The sequence below is a fragment of the Lates calcarifer genome, linkage group LG23, assembly GCF_001640805.2.
Source record: "Lates calcarifer isolate ASB-BC8 linkage group LG23, TLL_Latcal_v3, whole genome shotgun sequence".
Classification (NCBI taxonomy): Eukaryota; Metazoa; Chordata; class Actinopteri; family Centropomidae; genus Lates; species Lates calcarifer.
The window spans coordinates 10,683,648-10,708,714 of NC_066855.1; the positions used below are offsets into that span (position 1 = coordinate 10,683,648).

Consider the following 25,067-nt stretch of genomic DNA (forward strand, 5'->3'; position numbering starts at 1 on the left):
ATTTTCAGGCAAGCTGTGAAGTGTTCCAGATTCTGTCCCAGTACATTTTCTCATAATAAGAAAGTCTCTGCTTTTTGCCTTCAGTAACATCAAACTGTCAATATACTGGAAAAGCTGCTCTGAATTCTGAATTAAAAGTGTGTTTCATCACCAGGACAGCATGATGTTTGAACAGCAGCTACAACAAATTAATAATAATGATTAATTCTGATTTCCTGAGGTGTACTATGACCTATAGTAGAACTGTTACTGTTTTCTCTCATGATTAAAAAAAATCTAAACAAGATATATAGATGGGTGATTGGATTAACGTGCACCTTTTTTCAGAGATGACAAACTGCAGTTCAGTGCATTAACTTTTATTGCAGTGTCTGTACACTACTCTGTACATCTGAGTGTGTAGCACTGGCAAATCACATTTTATCCAAAACCAACTCTTTTATCAAACTGGCACAAAAATCAGAGCTTGAAATCCAGCCACAAGCATTACAGTGATGCACTACTGCAAATGGTTAACATCTAGATATGTCTTTATCTGCTCGGTTGCATTCAGCAGTGGTCCTGGTAACTGGCTTAAAACGCATTTTTGAAAAATCAAAACCTCCACAAACACAACTGAATGCAATCATTCATCAATCAGCATTGTTCACTTTATGTACAGTTTGTTTGGCTGACCAAACCTAATTAGATCATGTTTATAGACAGCTTGGCTGGAGATACCGTCAACACTAGCAAATTCAATAGTAATAGAGAAAGATACTGAATTCAGCAAAAGGTCCACTCAACACTAAGTGTGTCACAGGATTGGAGTAAAAAAACAAACAAACAAACAAAACAAAAAACCAAAAAACAACAACAACCAACAAACAAATTCAGTGGTGTCTGGAAATACAGTTAATTTAACAGTATTAATACATTTCAATATATTTCAGTGCAGTGTCCATGTGTGAACATGGGGTTTTACTCAATCAGAGTAAGATGCAGAGTAAATTCTGCACAAAGCACGAAGGCAGATTAAACCATTAAATGGGAAACCAGAATTTAAATTTATATAAGAAACAGAGGTCTTAATCCACCATTATTATGGTGGTATTTGGTCCTGGGAAATAATATAAAGCAATTTTTGGCCGGTTGAAAGATTTAATATGTAAATCATACACACCCATTGGAATGACAAAACAGTATTTTGAAATCAGTAAAAATAGCTTTAGTGCACATATTTTAGTGCAAAAATGTATTACACTGGCTTATTTTTAATGAGGGGAAACATGTTACCACAAAACACCCTCTTCCCCAATATGTGCTTTGCTCAAGACTTGCTATTTCTTGCTATAAAAAAAGACACACAAAACATGCTTAATACAATCAACTAGATATCTGAACCATTACAGTGCAAAAAGGTCAAACCATGGTGTAAACTAGAGGTAGAAATTAGATGAAGGTAGCAAGAGCAGTAAAAAGTTGAAGGGTTTCTTTTCTCAGCTGGTTCTTACGGTATTTTCATCACTACCACACCAAAAATAAAAGTGCCATTCAATACTAACCTAAATCACAATAAATGTAGACATCATTTAATTTGTCAAGTTGACTTCTCAACACTGAACCAAATTTCACAGAGAAGCGTCACTGATAACTGTCAGTTTTGGTTTAACTTTCATGACAAGGAAAGCTGACATCATTTACTCTTAGGTGTTAAAACAGAGCACATATAAAAAGCAAAGCTGAGTTGTTTAGCAGTGAAATCAACTACGTTCTCATAAAATGTCACAGCAATCACAGTGTCAATTGCTAGCAGAGTAAAAGTAAGGCGTAAGCTAATGATGTAAGGCCAGAATGATTATGCAAGATTGATAACTTAGCAGCCTGTCCAGCTAATTTCTTTTTTTTCCTGCAATATGAACAGTGTATTGTTACGCCCTAGGTAAATCCATGCAGAAATTTCACTTCAATAAAGGCAAAAAACAAGACATAAGTCTTGGAATAACAAAAAAGGCATTTATCAGCAGATGAAGTGCTAACCAGACAAGGCAGAATATCAGATTCAAACTCAACATTCGATCTGAGACTGCAGCTGTCTCCGCAGAGTGAGGGTGCGTCGATGGAGCTGCTGCATCTGCTGCATTCGGTCTCGCTGGCGAACCAGGTTCTGGGGCACGGGGTAACGCTGGCAGCCGTAAAGATACTGGTACGGGATGCGAATGTGGCAGGCCGCGGCCCGGCAGCGAGGCTGAGGTAAGGGCGGCAGCAGCATCCAACGCTTCCTCTCGGCACAGTAACGGTAGACCTCCTTGCGGTACTGCTTGTCCAGATTGTTGCTGTTCCTCCACCCGCCGATGATGAATACATCCTCACCCAGATAGCAGATGGCAGCGCCTTCCATGCCGAGGACCTCTGCAGGGAGACTGTCGAGGATGTCTTCCGGGATGTCCCTGCTAATTTTCTGTTGAGCGGCCTCAAACGTTACCTTGTAGTTCTTTGGGCAACAGGAAGCTGTGTGGTAGAAGTTGGTGGATCCAACAGCCATTTGAAAACTACAGTAGTTATCAATCAGCGGTAATGAGTCCACTTCCTGCCACTTGTGACTCTCTGTATCATAGCAAATAGTCACAGTGTTCAGTCCATCATCGCTGTCCATGTCTACAGGGGTCCTGGCCATCACATACACATACCGGTCCTCCACACTCACCGTTTTTACATCTCGTAGTATTTTTGGGGCCGGCTCGAGATTGTGCCACTCGTCCTGCTCAGGCTCGTAGACAGTAATGTCCTTAAAGCCTGGACTGAAGTTGCCGTGACCACCGATGCTGTAGAGTATGTCTTTGACACAAGTGAGGCCAAAGGAGTGCTTGCGGGAGGTCAGGCCACTGACCTGCTCCCAGCTGTTGAGGTTGGGGTTGTAGCGCTCCACCATTTTGGCAAAGCCCGGCTCCATGGAGCCTGCCACGTAAACATGGCTGTCGGTGACTGCGATGGCATGTCCATCGAGGTGGTTGTGAATGTGCGGCAGGTTGACCCAACGGTCCTCAGCAACAAAAGTAGCCTACGCACCCACTCAGATACTCTCCACCTTCTGTAACACACCACCCACTACCATGATTACATCCATGTTCTGGCCAAAACGTGGCTGAACTGCTGCCACGTAGGAGGTGCAGAGCTCTAAATCAGCTGACTTGAGGCTCTCAGAGCGAACAGCGTGGACCTCAAGGGTGTCAGACACTAGCTTCTGACAAGATGCATTGTTCACCACCAAGGGCTCCTTTCTCACCACCCGTGTCAGGATGGTAGGAGCAATCTGTGGCAGCCTTAAAAGCCTGAAAAGCTCCTCAAAATACTTCTCTCGCTCCTCTGTGTTTTGGTTCACCCATTTTACAATGGTCTCAAACAACTCCTGTTCAGAATCCACTGTGATTTCAGAGTCTGAAAGCCAGTCTCGCACCAGGTGAAACGGCAGTGTGTAGAACTCCTCGTTGCGGATGACTTTGTGGAAGTTTTTTCTGATCATGTCTGCAGCTCCCAGGACCAGCTGGTCCAGGGTGTACATGTGGGCGAGGCTGTGCACGGCCACGCAGTTGGACAAGCTCAACTTCTTCATCAGAAACTCTCCACAGAAGTTTTTAAGTTGTGCCAACAGGAACCTAACAGCATGAATAAGTCAGAATTATCAGACCACTCACATGTAGATGTGGAACTTACAGTGATACCTGTGAGACAAGTAAAACGTGTCATGGACTACAAACAGGTTTTATTTCTAACTAAAGATTCCAGCAAGTGATTTCTACAATCAGTGAAAATGGATAGAATAAAAACTAGCATATACTACACTAAAACATTAGATATCCACTGACATCTAACTAAAACTCATGATCTGTCGAAGTCTATCTCTACTTCTAAAACAATATTTTGGGTATTTAATGGTTTTAGTTTTGACTGACCAGACCTCTGCCTGGGCTGAAGCTGAAAGTAGCAACGATAATAATTACACGAGGTCACTAATGTCCATGTACTAACAAAAATGGCAAAGATGTCAACTTCAACTGTCCTGCCCTAACAGGTGCAGCAGCACAGGAGGATAAGGGAGCTGTCAGTTCAGCACATTGTTTACACCCTAAACAACAACTGAAAATAGCTCTAGTCAGGTAAAAAATGAAAATAACTGTGCTGGTATACACATAATACAATACTTAATGCACAAGGTGCAAATATGAACATCATCTATTTCATTGTAGAGCTGAAACAAGCAGATGATTTGTCAATTAATGTTAAAGTTGTGTCGGTTGCTTTTAACAATTTTTTGACATTTCAGAAATTCTGCATTTAATCAATCAAAAAAAATAACTAATATAACCAAAAATAACTGACATTCATTTGTTAGTTACAGCTCTAGAATAATTGCATGAATGGGTAACTGAATGGGCCTAAGGGTTCAGAGGACCCCTGGTCTTCACTTACAAAATATTCCAGAGAGGCACAAAAAGACAAAAAATGGGATGCAAAAATGACCACAAAGAGACGCTAAACAACAACAAGCAAAAGAACAACAAAAGACACAAAACATTTACAAATTCATGCAAAATGTCCTAGAAGAGATGGAAAAGATCTGCAAAACGACACAAACAACATCAAACAGATGCAAAGGAAATGGAAAGAGATGCAAAAAGACTGAAAACAGATGCAAAACGTCCACAATGAGACACAAAACAACTACAAAGAGAAGAAAAATGTTCAGAGACACAAGACAATGCAAAGCCACCTCTAAAAGATGCAGAACGCCTTTAAAGAGTTGTAAAATGACCACAAGGAGACACAAAATGACAGATATGACCTGGCTGCAATTTGTGGTCATTTTGTGTCTGAGTGTGGGTAGCTTGGTCCTGTGTTGGAGGTGTGGTGGAATTTTTACATGTCTGTGACCAGGGAGCCTGTTGTGTCAGAATCTGTCCATGATTAATTGATAATGAAAAATATTGTCATTTGCAGCACTAGTTCATACAGGTTATTGGTAAAGACTTGCATCTTACCAAATATGGCGGTAATCGACCATATCTTGCACATGCACTTTGAAGAAGTACTGTTCTTATAATCAAAGCCTGAGAACTTTATGCAATGAGAGTACCAGGTTCCACAGGTGTGCTCACTGCTATCTGAGTCACACCTGCTGTTACAATGAGGGCTCAGCATTTAACACGAGAAACAAAGGCCTGTAGCAGCTGTCCCACACTTCCGTGTATAAGAAAGTGGAAAATTCTTATTCTCGTTTAGATTAAATTGATGGTTGAAAAAAATCACCTGTCAGCAAGTTCCAGCACTTCAGTGCACATTTGCAGTGGTTACTCTGATTTCTCCAGTGTACATGAACTGAATGACGCTCCTCACGGTCTCTGGGTCTGGTCCGGTTTCCGAGCTCCACTCTTTGAGCTCCACTCGCCCCGACAGAGACTCTGAGAACTGTCCGCCCAGCAGCAGCGTGAAGTACTGCGACGCCGCGGACAAAACCGAGCGGTGGGCGGACATGGTTTGGACCTTTTCCCCGGACACCCCTCCGGAGATGAAGACCAGCGTCACATCGCAGAACAGCCCCGCCTTCCTCTGCTCGTTCTGCCGCCGGGAGAGCTCCGAGCAGTAGGCCGGGCAGGTGAACTCCTCGGCCTCCTCAGGTTCCCCGTCACCTGTTAGCGCTCCCTGCGCTTCCGCTGCCGCCGCCGCTCCGGCTGCCGTCCTCCGGCCCTTCTACCGCCGCTGCCATACCGCAGGAGGAGGCTAGTCTCTGAGGCAAATGAAAGCTCGGACTAATCTTCGGGAATAACTCGTACGCATATATAACACACGTAAATAAACACTCAAACACTGACATGCATGCGAAGCGTCCAGAGCCTTGATTGGAAAACTGAGGCGCTCACTTCCGTCTTCAAGAATATTCCTGTTTTTTTTTTTTTTTGCAGGAGTGTCAGCGGTAGGCTCTGATATCTCTGTTCACAGGAGAGACCTGCACACCTGACGCAAATACAGAGTCCCAGATGTTATCGATTTTTTGATGCAGTTATGACGCACTAACACGTCTTTATTTGAGCGAAATCTAACTTTGTTTGAGGGATGCGCCGTTTTCGCGCATGCGTGTTGTGAATTATCTAACCGCTGGTGAGTTGTTGCATCCTACCATTTAGTGTCTATTATTAATTAGGGCCCGAGCAACGAGTTGCGTGGGCCCAACGGGGTTGCAACAAGTGTGAGGAAATTAATTGGTATCATTTTCTGATTAGCCATCATTTATAAAGGGAAATAAGCCCTGAGATGAGAACAACTTTTGGGTTGCCAGGTTGTTGAATAGATTAATAAACAACCGTTTATTAATGCTTTATTAAAATTTGTAGTTAGCTGACTAATTTTTGCTGATGGCTGATAAGAAACTGAAAAACCCATGACCCTGTATTAACAACATTCATAACAAACATGACTAATTCGAAAGTATAAAATCCTACCTGGGTATTAACACTTTACAATCATCTATAACTACATCATTACTGAATAGAAACACACAGCTTAGAGAGTCTATTTAAACAACAGAAAGGGAACTTCAGATTTGCCTTTTGTTGGAGTAGTTTCAATGTTCATTAGCAATTATTTTCCCTATAACATTTCCCACCAAAGATCTATGAAATCAGTGTTTTGATTATTAAGTATCAAGCACTATAGATACCCGTTACAGAATTTGTTTCAGACTTTTCTTCACCTACAACAGATTTTAATATGAACACTTCAGTCAAACTGAAAAGTAAAATAATAAGTTCTTTATTATTATACTACTATATGACAGCATATTACAAAAACAAAGCATTTTTTCACAGTTAAATAAAAACAGCGAAACAAAGATCAAACACAGCAGGCCGAACAGTGGGCAGTTACAAAGCATTTTGAGTTGGTGTCAAGTCTTTCATGAACTATTTGACATCCATATTATGTGCAGTCATTTCCCCAAATAAAGCAAACTGCTTTCATGGTCCCTCGCCAAAGGATGCTTTCAAGACTCACTGGGCTCATTCATGAAGCATTTTGTTTGTCTCCCCTTTCAATGCTTCCATACTTTTCCTGACACAGTTTTTCAGAATATCAACACAGGTAGTTCAATTTTGTATTTGGTGTTAAAGACTTAAAACACCTCAAAACTGCACCTAATTTACAGTAGCTGATGAATCGCAACCACTTGTCTACAACCAGGGCTGTAAACAAGGGTTGCTGTAGTAAAGGCAATGATGGAGTAACAGTTAAATCATCACGTTTGTTTAGTTCCTTTATGCCTTCACGATGCCCCTTCCCAAAACATTAAGATCTAGATAAGCTCTGTAATAGTCTACCACCGGACCCTGTTTTTTTCCTTTTGACAAAGACAACAGATTCCCAGAAATAACTTTGGTTTATTTTGTGATGACAAAGACTTTATAAGTGGGAGTGAAACTTTAAGAGGAATTTAAAAACTGAAATCAGATCTAGATTTTCTAGTTGTTTAAACTAAGGTGCAATACTTAGAAAACCACAGAGCATGCCTAAGCACACTTTCCTGTGGCATTAAACAGGCAAAGGCTGATTAAAATAAATATGGTTAATTTTTTTAAGTAGTATAAAAAAGACATTACTGTATTGCTGAGCTTGAACAAATTTCACATCAGCAGCTCTTACTGCGGTTTAACCAGTCAGACTCCACACAGGATTGAATAGCACTCTGAATCCTGCCTTTGAACCAACCATTGTTAAGCTAATGTTAAGGTTTCTTAACATTTATTTTTACGTACCAATTGGTTTTGTGCTCCTGCAACTTCTGTTGTTTGCATTGGTTTCGCTCTTTGTTCAAAACTGAATAAGTTGCATCTCAGACTTTTTAAATAATTTGTCAAAAACTAAATCTAAAAATATACTTCCCCTTTTTCTCCGTAAAAACTAGATCGAAAACTTCTACCCAGATCCCTCAGCCAGACAGTATTTTTTTTCCAGAGTCATCCTGCCCTTTTTTCCCCAAAGGCAGCTGTTGTCAAAACCGGAGTGTACATACGTATACGTTAAGTGAGAAGGATCGCATCAAGAACTGTGTCCCACTCAGTGATGTGGGGGGATTACATGGACATATGTTCAGGAAGCACATAGGAGATGTCGTCCCAGGGGTGCCGGTACAGACCCTGTTTCAGCCTCTTCTGGTCCAGGTAATGGCCTAATGTGAAACAGACATAAGTCAGACATCTTGCATTTAATACATGGACAGTTGGTGTCATGGCTCAGTGTGAATTGGACTCACCAATAAAGCCCATACTCCGGCCGAGGACAAAGATCCCATTTAGTGCTCCGATCTCCACAAACTCATCCGCCTCATCTCTGGAACCAGTTCAACATTCATGTGAGAGACAATACTGGGCAGTGTGCTATCAGTGCCGAGAACAACTATACAGACAATGCACTTTTGAAATCTGAAATATTTCCACAAAGTACTTATGAATAATCTATTTTGTTAACACTTTAATACAGGGTTTATAATATAAAAACATTAAAATGCAGTCATAACCAGATAAATCCTTATTAATGTACTGTCAACAACTACACGACAGATAATGAATGGAAACGTGGTAAAATTGTTGTGATAATATAAAAATGTCTTTATAGGAGAAGAAAAATATTGTACATTTATAAAGATTTTAAAATGTCCTCATGTTTGCTTGTAGCTACATTTATTGAATGTGTATGTAGTGCTTATAAATGCTAAATTGAGTCGGTGGTGAAGTTAAAGCACCTACATCTTTTGTGCATCACATCAGAATCTGACTTAAAAAGCAATGGCATACCCTCTGCATATTATCTACAGAAAACTGTCTTTAAAAATATATACAATAAAGTGAGTGGCTAATAGCTTAACAAATTTGCATTGGTGACTAAATGCATCCCTTTGAAGCACTTGTAGAGCAAATCTACCAGAAACCCATGTTGCTTGATTTACAGGCCTCACTAGTCTCACCGTGGCATAGCAGATTGATATTCTTACCGTGTGAAGCCACCACATGTCCTGAGCAGGTCCACAAAGGAAACACCAATAAAACCGTCTACATTGAGGATCAGGTTGGGTTTCTGAAAACAGGTATGAGAAATGAATTTATCTACATTTCAGAAGAATATCAGTGAGCTGGTCAACCGGTGCTCAACTTAACATAAAAAGAAGGAAAGGTTCTGCACACTGTCCAAAGGTATCGAGACTGAAATGTTGTGTTTGCCATAAAAATGTTCCAGTTCTGAGATTTGATATGTAGTATTTGCTCTGATGGTAATTTTCTGACACACCTGTCCTTCAGGACCATTTGACTGTAGCAGTGTTTTTGCTTCTTGAAAATGATCACATGCCTCTCCTCCCTCCTGCTAATTAAACCGACAAATACCTTTGAGGTGGTGATCTTCTCTACGTCAAGGGCGTAGTCAAGTAGCTGGGTGGAGGGGAAATGCTGCTTAACAAAGTCCTTCAAAATCTGCACCCGCATGTCTGGGTTGTTGATCTGAAAACAAAGACGAGCTATGTTTTAACTCAAAAGAACTGTAACTTTTTAATCTGAAACTGTGAGAAGTTGAGTGCTGTTTACCGATTTGACCCTGTGGCCAATGCCCATGATCAGCTTCCCATCCTTCTTCATCTTGTTGACAAACTCCATGGGGAGCATGCCGCTGTCAAATGCCTTGCTGAACTGCTTCGCAGCTGCATCCAGAGCGCCTCCAAAACGGTCTCCCTGGAATAAACAAATAAACCATATTTTAGTACAGAAACATGGTGGTCAGTTTTAACCATTTTTAAAATCAAAATGTGGCCCTAGTGGCTTCTAAAAGATCAATAGATTGATCAATAACTGCCTTGGACCAGTCTCACATTATATACTGCTTCCAGTGTGTTTAAGCCAAATAAAACTGATGTGAGAAGCAACACACTCTTCATCAGACCTCAGGTGGTAAACAGATTCTTCTGACAAGTATCTGGGATTTTTGTGTTTTCATTGCTGTTATTTTTGATGGTGGTGCAGTGTTATTGTGTAAGTGTTCGTGTTGTCATCACTACTGACGATGGTGAGCAGGCCAGAGGTGAGGCTGGAGATGAAGGTCTTTGCCAGCACGAGCACAGACAATGGTGTTGTGTGCACCAGAGACAGCAGGCCCGTGGTCCGCAGTCACCATCAGGCACATTTCAATGAACTGGCAGGCGTAGCGCGGCAACCTAAACAAAAAGGACAACAGAGATAATTCCACTGAAAATATACTTGTGAAAAAGTAAATGAGCAAACACTTTTTATCTCATTAAGTGATGAACGTCAGCATCTCTAGTTGTCACACCTACCTGCGTTGGAACCAGAGCAAGCCCAGCACTCCTCCTAAACCCATCTCCTCTTTAAAGACCTCAGTGATTGGCATGCCAGCGTAGATGAGCTCCTGGCCTCGCTCGTCGCAGATGCTCGTCATGAATGAGGCTGGCTTTCGGATCAGTCCCAGCTCCTGGAGGAAATCCAGTAGAGAGTAAAACAATCATAAGAGGGGTTCAAACACAGTGTGAAAATGTTTGTTTAGTGTGATGCAAAGACCAGTAGCAGTGATATATATCAGCTGGCAAGTAACGAGAAATTGCAGTGAAGAGATGCCACCAGCATCAGTGGTGTTATTATATATTTTGTCCATTAGAGAGCACCAACAACTTTATATTTCAACAGTAAAATGTCCCTCTCACAGCATACCAAGGTCACAAATTTTAAATAAAAAAACTGGAGGTATCCTTATTATAGATGTTTACGTTAAGTGTCTATATAAAACAAAGAATACTGGTCAATCTAGATCGTTACCAGCCTAAAGAATATCCATCATCCCCTAGTTTTTAATACTCAAAACAAGCCACTAATATCACACATTTTAAAAAGTAAAAATGGAAAATAAACACTAAATGGTTATTTCATGTGATCACCAAGGTTCTTACCCTAGCCCAAGAGTAATCCATTGGTACTGTTGGGGGAGGAACCTCCTGGGCAGGAATGATGGTACCACTGGCCACCAGTTCATCATAAACAGTCCTGTTTCAAATATATACACAATATTAAAACCCTAAACCCTAAAAACAAATCAGTGGTAAACTGAATCATGTGATAAACCTCTCACCTGATGACATCCCCCAGCTCATCAAAGCTCTTGGGTACATAAGCTCCAGCGTATCTCAGAGCCTGGTTCTTGGCTACCGCTGTTTCTGAGGCCTGGTTGGCGCAGGCCCCTGCGTGGCCAAACTGAACCTGAAGGCGATGGCATGACAAGCTCAGCTCAAAAACTCTGAATCCTCAACCGTACAACAAAATCCAAAGCTAATTCTTTCCAACAGACCTCTGAAGCAAACATGGTGGCACAGGTCCCAATACACCAGCACACCACAGGCTTGGTTATCCTGCCCTCTCTGATGCCTTGACAGATCTTGTACTCCTCTGTGCCTCCAATCTGGGTTGATGAAAGAGTGAGTGAAAGGGGAGAAATGAGAAATGGCTTTGTCCACAGATTATTTTCATTAAATACGTATAAATTCAAATGGAACACAACATCTGAAGCTATGAACATTCGCAGAACTACTCCCACCTCTCCCAGCACCACTATCATCTTGATCCCTGGAGTGTCCTGGTAGCGAAGCACGTGGTCCATGAAGGTGGAGCCTGGATATCTGGGCAAAGAGGAACAAAATATAATGACTAACAGCTTCAGATTCAGTAACAGTTTCAAAACAAGCTTTGACAGGACAACTGCCTCTCACTACTAAGCAAATAATGTGCAAATATGTTCTTGTACCTGTCTCCTCCAATGGCCACACCCTCATAGACTCCGTCTGTGGTGCGGGAGATGATGTTATTCAGCTCGTTGGACATGCCCCCAGAGCGTGACACATACGCCACGCTGCCAGGACGGTAGAGTTTGGAAGCCAGAATGTTGTCCAGCATACCGCCTGTGTTGCCAATCTTAAAACAGCCGGGCTTGATGCCACCAACCTGGGAGGCAGAGAATAATAGATATCAAATGAACTTGTGTTGCCACTTAAAAGGTTTAATTTTCTGCTAACATGCACTGATGACTGAAACACACCATACACTCATAAACAGAGACAATGGCTAACAACATTCACAGTCGATTGTAGCACTTGAAAGAGATCCTCTTTTAATAGTCCTCCATAGGTGTGATATGACTGCATACCGTGGCAGGGCCGATGATTGTGACACCTTTCTCATCAGCCATCTTGATCATCTTCCTCGTCTGTGCTTCAGGGATACCCTCGGCTATGATGGCGATCGTGTGAATCTGGAAACACAATGAGATGAAATAGCTGATTTTCTCGTCAGAGTGAAACTCACATGTTTATGCTGTGAAACAATGTAGATCTGACAGAATATCTTTCTACCTGTGGGTACTGCATGGCCTCTACTGTGCTGTCAAAGGCTGAGCGCAGTGAAGCAAAGCTGATCAAGACGTCCACCTCCGGGTGTTTCTTTGTGGCGTCGGCCATGTTTTTATAGACTGGCAGCAGGATTTCTTTGTGACCCCAATAGAACTTCTGCTTGTGATCCCCACTGGGCAACACAGGAGCATAAAGAGGACGTAAATGAATAAAGCAAAATCTAATTACAGAAAAACATCATAGGAGCATTTTACCTCAAATCTACCAACCTGGATATCCCTATTATTCCAGTTTTCCCCTCTAGAAATCTATAGCAACTGTAAAATTATTACTTTACAAAGATGTGAGCAGGATAGCTTTTCCATGAAAAACATTGCCTTCAGATCTTTTAGCGATTGGTTTTCGACTAAAAGTAAGACATCTGAGCTGAGTTTATCATTTGTCAGAATACATATACTCAAAGATGAACACATTTTATCAAGATGAAATATGACTTGATAAAAGATGTGGCTTAATATCTTAAAAGCAGGAAATAGGGATAAAAAATATCACAACTACAAGTTAAAAAATGCTGATAACATCTGGAACTGCCAAAGTCATTTCATGTTGGTTACATCACCCTGCTTTGTTTGTGAAAAACATGTTTCCTCATCTCAGTACAGTCTTAAAATTATTTAAACCCTGACAGAGGAAAACCATGTGATTTCTGCAGTAAACCCTATTCAGAACAATTTGTTCTAACAACGTGGAAATTTCCTTAAATGGGTAGCGTATCAACCCTTGTAGTTTCACTGAGGCAATCATTAGATTTTGGGGAACCTACGTGAAAGGATAGACCATGGCTGCCACAGAGGGTTCCTCCCGGGAGCACACGTAGTCAAAGTCCAGCATGCCTTGCACGGCACGTGTCTGCATGCCCCAGACAATGGCTTTGGTTTGTTTTCTGAAGAGTGTGGTGGCTTTGGCTGATGAAACGAGAAGGCAGAGAAAGAGAGAGAGAGAGAGAGAGAGAGAGAGAGAGAGAGAGAGAGAGAAGGGGGGAGAGAGATTTAAGTCAGAGCTGGATGGAGAAATAAAAATAATACAGAAGAGAAGGCGGTCTGGCTCAGGAAAACAGCAGGAATGGGAATGGTAACGAGCAGAGTACAGAGAGAACTCATTCTCATGACAGAGATACAGGAGGTAGAGAAAATAACTATGATTAAAGACTTTGTTGTGACAGAATCACCACTGCAAACACAATAGCTCATGATTTTTCACACAATTCCCTCATGACGTACTATCAGGTTTTTTTTCCATATATCGTTTTTTGTTGACAAATGTGGCTAATTCAATCATCATTCAATCTAATATACTTCACACTTGTTAGTACAATCAGGATACTCAGTCCATTATTTTGTCCACCCCCTCTGAGTCACACTGTTAAAATGATTAATTTGGGGCCCCACAATGTTAAAATTAGAACTTGGACAGGGGACACTTTGAGCCACACTGTCTGATGTCAGATTAAAAACATTTTCACATGCTAATAACAACTCTCAGTCCTGCACACGGCCTGTGCAGTTGCATTGTCTGAGAATAGACCGCTTCCATCTTTATTTCCTTGGCCTTTTCACTAGAGGCCTTTTCTACTGTACGTTTTTAAAAGATACTGTGTGCTCTCAGAGATGTTATCCCACCTCCCCGTCACCAAGCTTGAATACCATGTAAGTTTGTCTGAGAGACATAACCCTTGAGTGCTGACACAGCTGTCTACTGGTAATTGAATTACTACATTTCAAGGTTCAGATACCGCAGCCACCCAGCAGTAATTCAAGCCCATATGTTCAGTGTAAAAAATACCCCTGAAAACCTCAAAGTTGTTAATGTCTGTGGCCAGACTGAGCTGAGGTACAGTAAGAAGGATCCTACTGTGCAGCAGATCTTAAGACAATGTTGTGTTTTGAAAGTGTCAGTGTACAGTCTGGCTTGAAGCATTTGTTGTTTAGTTCATCACCATGTTTTCACACATTTCTTCCAGTCTTCCCAAGTCTCCCCTCCTCTCTGCCCAGGCTCACTGCCTTCTGCTGTTGCATCTGATCTACACTCATTTGTGCACACAGCTATCAAGTGTCCAGCACCATCACTGGACCTTTAACACAAACCTGAGTGAGGAGTAATGCTTTAGGATGAAGCTAGTCTTATAGAAACTACACACCTCTGAGCAATTTCTACCAACCATGATTGCTCTTGGTTTTGTCTTTAGGTACTGCTACAACTTAATTCTGATCATGTTAAAAATATTGCCATGGTTACATTTTACAGCACTTCTGGGGCCAGCCAGACGAATTCACAATGACTCAACAATCTGGAAAAGAATGCCCGCTCAATCAGTTTTAGCTCAGTGATATAAAACAGCACCCCTGGAGAAGAGTAAGCCACCATAAGAATGCGAAAAAGAGGGAGAGGCTGCTGAGGAACATCAGAGATCAGACAGAACTGGGAAGGCAGAGGAAAGTGGACAAAGGACGGAGAGGGCAGGAAGACAGGTTTTTCACACCCTTCCATACCTCCGCTGCAGCCTGAAGAGGCTTGTGCTTCTGTGACCCCCCACGGGACGGAAACACAAAATATGACAAAATGAGCACAGAAACAAAGAGAAAAGAATGAGTTCATCTTTACTGTATCTTATTCATTGAACAGACTTAAGTGCATTGTGGCAACTGTGCATCATCTCTGAAAACACTCCATGAAAAGCACAGCAGAGGAAAGAGCATGCAAAGCTCAGCTGCTACAGAGCATGCCTTTACTGTGCTCCTGTTAAAAGCAATCTAGAAAGTATAGTCAAACCACAATTAAAATCTAATTTCCATATAGCCTGTGATATTCTTCTGATTTCTAACAGTACAATTAAAATTAATCCCACACAACAACACACAAATCTATTCAAAATGCTCTTATCATTGAATCCCAGTTTTAGAAAACTGATGATATTCTTCTTTCTTATTTGTGGATTACCTACAAACATCTTAATGCTGAAGAATATGTTTTATCTGTAAAACTACTGTGGTACTGAAATGATGCAAACATGTACGTGTCACACACAGACACACTCCTTTCTACCAATATTAGGAGGGTGATGGGTAAAAGGGAAGAAGGGGCGAACCAGTGCAGAGTGCTTGGGCAGCCAAACGCAGGGTGAGCATGGCACACCTACCACTTACCTTTCCAATCACCTGTGACCACATTCTTCAGAGGCCACAGTATAGAATGAAGAGAGTCTTAGAAACACAAGCATGAAAAATATGAGGGTGAGTGGACAGTTTGTGCAGCAAGACGAGAAGAAGAGAAGGAAGAGGAGGGAGAAACAGAGAGCAAATTAAATTACAGAATAGCAGTGACGGCATTTGGGGTGGAGGGATGGAGAAATACAGGAAAGAAGGGTAAGAGAGATGAAAAAGCACAAGTGTATGAGTACACGTGGCGTCTTGCTGATAAGAAGCAGTGGAGAGGTGAGTGTCGAGGTGTAAGTTACCTGCCGGAAGACCTGCTTTAGACTTTTTCGCCGGGGTGGCGTCATTAGACGTCCTGGTTTCAGAGAATGAAGCTGTCCTTGTGGCAGCTGGAGTCTGGAGCAGAGAAGAGAGAAATAATATTTTCCAGTGAGAAGTGGTGACATGGTACTAACCATGTCCCTAATTCAGTGAGAGAAATAATATATGTAATATCTTAATTAATACTGCCTAGACCAGCATGCATCTAGTGAAGAAAATAGTACTTAAATTATATGCTAATTAACTGTCTCTTTCTTTCGCAAGTTTGGTTCCAAGATAAAGAAAGAGGAAAAAAGGCTAACCACCAATGGTGATTGCAAATAAGCTAGGAGTGGCTTTTCATTAGCCCAAGTTCAAAACAAGTTTGCACTTTATTGCTTTAGATTTTCAAAGAAACCTTGAATGATGTCTAGCTAACAGGCAGGACCACAGCTAACAAGCAGAGAGGCTAAAGAGCACACAGACTATATGAAAAGAAAATCCTATAACACTTTACAGCTGCTCAACAAGTTCCAAAGTCCATGTCTGTCAAAACTTCAACACTGTTTAAACATGCATGACTGAACTGTATCATTGTTTAAGTAAGTGACGTCACTTAACATGCAAGTAGTGTGAACAGAACCTGCATCTATGGCATGCATCTTAAGATGGTTAATAACTCTTAGAACCAGTAGTAGTGATGTGGATTTACATTAAGGCCAATTAACTATTTAACATTTCATTAACTCAGTGGACAGTACATGAAATAACCATGCATTTCTCAAACAATGCGACATCTATACTCTGCTGTGAGAAAGTGCAACAAATGACTTGTAGAAAATCATTTTTTTCCCAGCAAGTTACTGAATGAAAATACCATTGCGCTGTTGCTGGCATTGAGGAGGAAGTTGGCGGTGTGTGCGTCCATCGGGGGCTGATTAGGGATTGGTCGGTGGCCCAGAGCCATTCCAACAATGGCTGTCATATGGGTTTCAGTACCAAACACATGGATAGGAATACCTGTGGTCTTCCCTGCAGAAGAAAAACACACAGTTAAACTCGACTCAAAAAACAAACAAACAAACAAACCAAAAAAACCCTCCTGCTAATTCTCCTCATGACCCCCCACTTCATCTCACTCACCTACTTCCCCCATCACCCTCAGCCCCTCCTGGTAGTTGGGTCCACCACGTCGAACAAAGATAGTGACCTCATGCTCCTTGAGAGGACCTTGGTAGTCTTTGATGGCCCTGACAATGCCCTGCAGGGGAGAGGCAGGAAGATCAGCATATGTGGATCACACGCCGTAGATTCTTCTAAATATCTATAGCGATTTATCAGCCAGTTAGACTGGGTCAGAGACACAGGAAGAGAGTTTTAATTAACATTATTTAATTTGTCCATCCCAGACAGCAAATATCAACTTCATGTGCCTCAAGGGAATTTTGTTTGTGTTTTCCTATGGACACGCTTTTAAGATATGGACACTACTAGCACTGAAGGTACAAAGGAAGGACCTAAAGTATTACTGCTACAATTAACACAGTAAGATAAATCAGCCACTATCACAGGAGAAGACTACCCTGCTAATCTAATAACATACTAGCAACACAGACTCTAGCAGTACTTTCTTCAATAGCTATGGAAAGAACAAAATACTATATTGAAGTTTGTTTTCTCTTTGAAAAAATAAATACAAATTTAACTGACTTAATCACACTATGTGCCAACGTGATAACATTTAGAGGTGCTGTAATTTACTTTGCACAGTGTTTCAGATAAATATATCAGTGTTTCACCTTGAATGTGGCTGCTACATTGGTAAAGTTGGCAATACTTCCTCCAATGATCAGCACTTTCCCTGTAGGATACCGAGAGAGAGGAGGTGACATGTTAAGAATACGTCCATGAGTGAAATGTGACACCCCAGTGAGTTATAGCCAAGTCACAGTCATGAAGTCTATTGCTGGCAACTACAAACACATAGTGAACAGTGGCCTTGTGACCCACTAAAGGAAAACAAGCAGGTCACATTGCAGAAGAATGATCAAACACTGATTTACACACTAACAGAAGATAAACCTGCAGCTATAAGAAATGTCCAAGTTATCTGAAGCAGTCAAGACTTTTTTCCAGAAATGTGTCTCGTAACTTCATTCTCCCAGTCATTCACCTTTAGCCTACTTTTTCTGACTTTGTTTGGGGAAGCATGCCCTAATGAGGTGGTGGGTGAACTCACCTTGAGGATGTTTTTCACGTGTCATGAGAGAGAGGATGGTTTTTGCGTAGTCATAGGTCTGCTGTTCACTGGGAGCACCAGAGTATTCGCCATAGTTTGCGAGCTCATCCACTCCGCCAAGGTCACAGATGGTGTCACTAAAGAAGAGAGAAAGTAGATTCTGAAAATTTGCTGACACTGCACACAGAAATATACCTACTTTGCACCAGTGACTGCCATGTGACTCAAAATATAAAATAAATTCAAACTTCATGCAATGGAGCAACACAAGTGGCACAGAATATTACACATATGGTAAAGCTTTCATCAACCAAAAGTAACTGTTGACTAAAAAGTCTCACACACACCCTGCAAATCAATGAACTACCTATAGACAACTGAAGCCCCTCCTCCAGCCACCATGGTCCAGATCCTGCCACGAGGGTTCAGCAAGGTCAGCTTTAGACTGGCACCACTCTTTGCATCCAGATCTGCTATGTAGGCCTCCTGCAAGTGACAAATTATACAGTGGTTATACATTCTGGTGAATGAGTGCACAAAGCCTGGGAGGCATAAACTGGACTTAAAGCTACTCGTACATTTAAGTCCTGACTAATATATCAGTGTCAGTAAAGTTAAGTGAGGATGCAAGGGATGTAACAAAAGTTCATTTCTTCCCTAAATAACAATATTTTTTTAATATTTGAATGTGAAATTACTTATTATAAATTATTAGGTATGCAGTAACAGGTATGCAAAAATTCATCAGTGAAGTCAAAAACATATTCCTCCAAGGCATTCAACTTTTACATCTTGTATGAATTACCAGCAAGAAACCAAACTGGAGGATTATAACCTAATAAATCTTAATAGACACTAAGATGAAGAGCCTGATTTATTATCCTTCAGATCTCACCTCTGGATAGGCCTCTCTGCCGAAAGGCGGTGGAAACTCCACATCACCCCATTTAGCCTTACAGATGTAATCTGCTGTGGCATCAATCTTGGCGGCCATGTCAAGGATGTACACTCCATCAACGGTGACAACTGGTCAACAAGAGACAAAGTCAAGTTATTTGATGTTTTCATGTTTGCTGCATAAACGTGTTACACAGCCTTGTGGTTATCAGGGGTAAACATGATCCTTTGCACTTGACATGTTAAGTGCAAAAATTAGCGACTTGTTCCCTCACATAAATAATTCATCCATGTTAAGTACTTAATTTTTGCTCTTGAATAAATAATGGGTATGTACAAATGGTGTTGCTCAATTTTAGAGGATGGGAATGTGTTTTATTATTGTAACAATAACATTGAATCTTGCCTCAAAAATTGTAAAAAAAAAAAAAAAAAAAAAAAAAAAAATGGGGGAAAAAAAAAAACCTTACCGAGGGGGTTGATCTCAAGGTAGGTGAAGTAGAGGTCCTCATATAAGTTGAAGAGACCCACAATAAAACTGGCCAGGACACTTTAAGAGGAAAAACATACAAAGAGCATACGGTTAAGAACAAAGACTACAGCAAAATAAAATGAATATGTCAAAACTAAACTTCACAATGGTTCATACTTAGTTTTTAAGGGCAGAGCTTGTGAGAATCTAGTCCCACACAGTTAAGTTATACTGCATAAAAGAAAGATCAGCATGTTCTCTCCTGGCATTTGGAAAAGGGTGGGGGGACTTAAAACATGCAGCTCAAGGTCACACAACAGAAAACAACACAAGAACTACACTAAAGACAGACAGCCTCTTGAGTTCACGGGCAGAAAAATATAGGTACAAACAATAAAAAAAATAACATCCACCACAACCAGGTGTCTACTGACAGCTATGGCAATAAGTGGTTAAGAACAAGACTAACAAAAGTCTCTCTGAAGTGAAGCTGAATCAGCAGGGTGTTTTGTAGCACCCGCTGGATACAGACTGAAATGATCAACTCAGCTGTTTTAAACAAAATTGCAATATATATCAAAACCCGCATTACATAATCACTGAAGCATCACACCATAAGCTGCCCTCCAACTCCCACTCCCTACCGAACACATACAAGATAACTTCCTAGTTGAGTTTGATAGACAAAACGCATATGAGACTGATATACTGTCTATCTCTTACACTGCATTTCAATATTCAGATCGTCTTATTTTCAAAGAACTAAGTCCATGTTACTGCAGTAGATCTTTCTGCGTAAATAAACAAATATAAAACGATGCATCCATACTCTTTCTTATCATCAGGGACGTGTGTGAGGAGCTGCTCTGTGACTTGATCCTCACTCAGCTTGTCATCCACAGCGACCATCAGCCTCTGGGCCTTGGCATCCACGTCACCCACCTCCACTCCTCCCTCATGGTGGAAGAGCACATGGTCGCCCTCTCGTGTGGCATAGATACACACATAAAACTCCTCCTCCTTGGTGGGCCGGTAGAAATTCAGGACAAACACAAGAACGCACAAAGACAGTTTCTTTAGATTTTTTTGTGTGTGCATTCTGACCGATTTGAACATTAGACTTCAGCAACATCCAGTTCTTTCTTTAACCAAACTGACCCTCACACAGGATGAGACTGTTTTCACACATTCACATTTACACCTTCACTGTGATAGCAAAATTCACACACATACTGCTGCACCATTAATTCTCAGTTTGTATACTTGACAAAAATATGAAGACATTTACCAACTAATTACATGCCCACTGATCTAAATATAAAACACACAAAAAAATGGTTGTATGCTGACCCAGGAGGTCAGTATACATTGTCCTGCTGAGGGGACTGACAGTTTTGGTTGCTATGGGGTCTATGGTTATACAAATATATTTGACTTGGCTTTCAAACATAACAAAACAGGATGTGTAATGACGTAACACAGGAAGGTATAACACGTTACCTGTGCATGTGGAACAAATGGCTCAATGAGGAAGTTCTTCAGCACGCCCTTTGCCTTCCCCACCTATTCAGGACAAACACAACCACAAGCATGTTAGTCTAACTTAATTATATAATGTAGAAAGGAAAACTACTGTGTCCATGAGACTCTACAGAATATGGTTTGATTGCCCCAGAATGGAAAAAATAACATATTTTTCTAATGGAAAAGGCTGGTATAAAAGACAGTGAGCTTTTTTTGCATAAAAAAGCAACAACCAATGGCATGGGAGCGTTAATTCCCTTTCTTATGTAGTCTATGGCCACTGCCTGTTCAAAAAGCAGGATAGCATGTTTTTATGTATGGTGGACCAGAATAGACTGCCCTCCTCCAATGACATTACATAACCTCTGACCTGACAGATCTAAACATAAGCCCATGGCCTCTGGCATGGGACACAACATACTTGTACACATAACAGGTCCATATGCTGGATCAAATGGGCAAGGAACTGTAGCTTACATTCTCTTCATATACTGTGAGAAACAAAATGTGGCACCCATGATTTACTACAAGGGTAAGACTCTTCAGGCACATTGTTGTCGTCATTTACAACATAATTAGAGAGTGAAGCACAGGGTTCGTGTGCTTATCTACGTAATTATTTAAAATCCATTTCTTTGTGGTTCTTATAAAACCCACATATACTATCAATACTGAGTCTGCTTATGTCCCAAAATAACACCATGGTGGATAATAAAGTTGCATTTCAAACAGATGTCAGAGCTAAAGAAACAAATAAAGAATATGTTTAAAAGTCCACAAGGGCAAATTAACTCCAAAGAAAATTAAGAAATGCATGACTTAGTACTTTGAGTAAGCATTGGATATTTATCTGAGCACATTCCAAGTAAATCACGTTATCCTGAATGGGTATACAGACACAGAGTTGCCAGTGGTTCAGAAAAGACTGGCTGTTCTTTGTCTGGATGAAAAGACAGCTAAGTGACCAGAAAAGTCACGTTCACACTAACATTAGACCTGCTGTGAAAAAAACGCAGCAAAGTCATTTAAATGGGATCACTGAAATAGAGGTAGAATACTTCCTATAGTATTAGAAACCACTCTGAAGTGTGTTGTTGGCTGAGAACTTTCAAACTCTTGGATTTCTTACTCTAGCTGGACTTCTTGGATCAGATTTCTTTATCTCAAAAGTAACGCTGGATTGTTTTGCTCACTAAGACAGGCAGAGAGACTACAGTAAGCTCACCATGGTCTCTTTCATGAGCCGGGCTTTGAGCCACTCCTGGACGCCCTGCAGGTCCAGGTTGATGCCCACCAGCCCGAGCTTCCCACGCCGCTTGATCAGCTGATCTGGCTTCACCACTAGCCGCTACAGGGAAGGCGAGAGGAGGACAGATGAACTGCATATTAAACAAAAAGCAATCTGCATGAATTCTGGTTTAACAAGTCAAACTGATATCAAGAGATATAAAACTTCCATGTCTGGGTATTACTTTCTAGTAAATCTTAATAAGGGCATACACAAACACAGCTCAAAGAAGGGAGAAATCTAGAAAAACCGAGCTTTTTAACCTAAACCTAATCATCTTGCTAAATCAATCATGCCCACTTTCATTGTCCCAAGTCGTAAGAAAACATAAATGTAACTCCTCCAGCATTACAAGTTGAATACTTAAAACTTGCTAGTCCTAGTGCTAATTTCTAATAGCATTCAATGCATCTAAACACAGTCACATGCTGCTGAAACAGTAATGATATCATGTCTTTCAAATTATAAACTCAGAGTTTCATTGACATACAGGATGTAATGAGCCTTGTGGTTTCAATAATCATTTGCCCGTTGAGGAAGCACAACAAACAAGACAGACTTGTATGGTATAAGGGTCTTGAGCTTGTACTGGCCCTACCACAGCAGCCTTACCTCTGTCAGCAGCCATGGGTGCTCCTGTGTGAGATGGTCCCAGTCGGTCTCCGTGGTTACACTGGCATAGCGGAAGCGGTTCTGCACAGCCGCCGAAGGTGCAGATATACTTATACAAGAACTCTTTTCCTGTCTGCTCTGAGATGGCTTTCGCCGACATGGCAGCACTGGATAGCACAGGACCTTTGGAAGAGGGAGGCCAACGGTTAACTTCACAGTTAACCGTGTGAGAGTGAGGACATCATAATATAGCATAATAATATACTGAAGGACAAAACAAACAAACATAACTACGCATAAGTGCTGTTTTGAGCCACTATAAACTAAAGGCCAAACCACTTCTGACTTAAACGAAGATGGAGACTAATCTAATGTCAAGGCTGGATGAAAATGTATAATATGACGCAATTTAATGTACTTAAGCAAACTTACTTGGTAAAACGCTGATTGACTGATTAAATGTGCTATAGTTTAATTTAGTAAATAGTTTACAGTCATGCAGTAAAGTTTTAGAAAGTCAGACTGCCTGCCATTAATCTGATGAGTTACATGATTTACTGAATTCCATCTAAGTGCCCTTCCACAGCTTTCTGATGCCTTGCCAGCAACACTTATCTGTGACAAATCCCTTGCTGCAAACTGTGCTCTAACTGAGATAAACTCTAAAAGCATTTGCTATCAGCTGCATGGCCACATATTTATCCAAAACACTTGACTATGCCAAAATATGAATAAATAATAAATTGGGTTGATGGCAGTGCTATGCTACTTTCACGTTTTCATAGTGTTTTTCTGCTTATTTTGTCAGTGGTGTGCATAAATGTCCTCATTCATCTAAAAGAATAATTTCTCTGTTTTGGCTAACTAAGATAGCCACTGGAAAACGTACAGATTAAACCATGAGAACGCTGAGTGTTAAGGTTCTTGTATGTGGCTGATGACAGCTCAGTTACTCTTTGTCCCAAACCCAGAAACCTGAGATCCTCACTGAAAATAAATCCTTTTGTATCTCCTCAGCACTGTTACAGTCATGTTTACCAATTGAGCTGTAGACTGCTGTCATCTCATCAATGATGTGTTAAACTTTCGTGACATACTTTAATAGAGGAGAGAGTAGTGAACCCTTAAAGTGATTTGTTCCTCTTTTAACCATTTTTGAGTTTAAATGGGAAATGCAATAATACTTAACACCCAGTCAATCACAGAGCCCCACATCAAATCACTTTATAGTGTGTGCACAGTTGACTTTAGTCCACCTCCTTCAATCAACAAACCAGCCTTTGTCCAACAAGTGGGTATAACAGAAAAGAAGAAAACAGAAAACGACAAAATCCCATGTTAATGTTCAGAAAAAGCTGCAGATAAAGCTAAAGAGTAAAAAGTAAAATATTCAAGTCATTTTCTTAAGATTTTTTTGGTAAAGGTTTGCTGCTTCTCCGTTATTATATACTGAGTATTGAGTATGCACTATAAAGGGTATCTGTGAACATTTTCGGACATTTCCCAGGAAAAAGCATGATTGATTACATGAGGAAATAACTGGCAGATTAGTCAACAATAGAAAATAATTGTTGGTTTCAGCCTCCACAGAGCAAATGAAAGATAAACACTAACTACATTGGTTTTGATACAATACTATAAAAACCTTACGCTGACAAAAACAAGATATGATACATTAACACAGACAAGACACTCCCATAATACTGCATAGCAACAGGTTGAACCTATGGCCCACAGATTCCTGTTTTAAACATCATAGCATGTTGTCAGACCTGCTCAGCCAACCCAACACTGCCAGTGCTGCCTCATTCATTCAATTATAGGTCATGTTTATTTTGGCCTAGTGCCTAAAGGTTTACAGCTGTAATTTAAGGAGATGCAAGAAATCCTTAAGGCTGGAGAGTTATATGGGGAACAGCCCATACAGGTGAGGGAAGTACCTTTACCACCTTCAACACAATCTAAACAGTGATAAGAAGCGAGTCCTGATAGAATGAATCTTATCTCCACTGCCTCTGTGCAACTGATAACATTTTATTTCAGCTTCTGGAATACAAGCTGTGGAGGTTTTTAGTATCTGCAGCACTTCCACGCAAATT

General features: G+C 40.8%; 2 protein-coding genes across 2 annotated transcripts; both read right to left on the reverse strand.

The window, feature by feature from the left end:
• Positions 1 to 329: 329 nt before the first annotated feature.
• klhl11 (kelch-like family member 11) lies at positions 330 to 6,312 on the reverse strand. Its single transcript, XM_051066227.1, is given in 6 exon segments — positions 330 to 3,034; positions 3,036 to 3,077; positions 3,080 to 3,635; positions 5,287 to 5,309; positions 5,311 to 5,685; positions 5,687 to 6,312. Coding segments are annotated over 6 exon segments (2,148 nt in total). The 5' UTR covers positions 5,852 to 6,312; the 3' UTR covers positions 330 to 2,047.
• A 458-nt stretch (positions 6,313 to 6,770) lies between these two features.
• aclyb (ATP citrate lyase b) lies at positions 6,771 to 23,148 on the reverse strand. The gene is given in 31 exon segments (XM_051066210.1): positions 6,771 to 8,197; positions 8,282 to 8,358; positions 9,020 to 9,102; positions 9,408 to 9,521; positions 9,606 to 9,749; positions 10,077 to 10,109; positions 10,111 to 10,228; positions 10,349 to 10,503; positions 10,976 to 11,069; positions 11,155 to 11,282; positions 11,371 to 11,481; positions 11,617 to 11,698; positions 11,824 to 12,020; positions 12,223 to 12,327; positions 12,428 to 12,596; positions 13,248 to 13,389; positions 14,974 to 15,003; positions 15,628 to 15,684; positions 15,939 to 16,032; positions 16,814 to 16,968; positions 17,080 to 17,197; positions 17,736 to 17,797; positions 18,176 to 18,312; positions 18,543 to 18,661; positions 19,071 to 19,201; positions 19,543 to 19,622; positions 20,374 to 20,564; positions 21,045 to 21,107; positions 22,294 to 22,416; positions 22,969 to 23,064; positions 23,066 to 23,148. Coding segments are annotated over 31 exon segments (3,366 nt in total). The 5' UTR covers positions 23,129 to 23,148; the 3' UTR covers positions 6,771 to 8,102.
• Between the last annotated feature and the right edge of the window lie 1,919 nt (positions 23,149 to 25,067).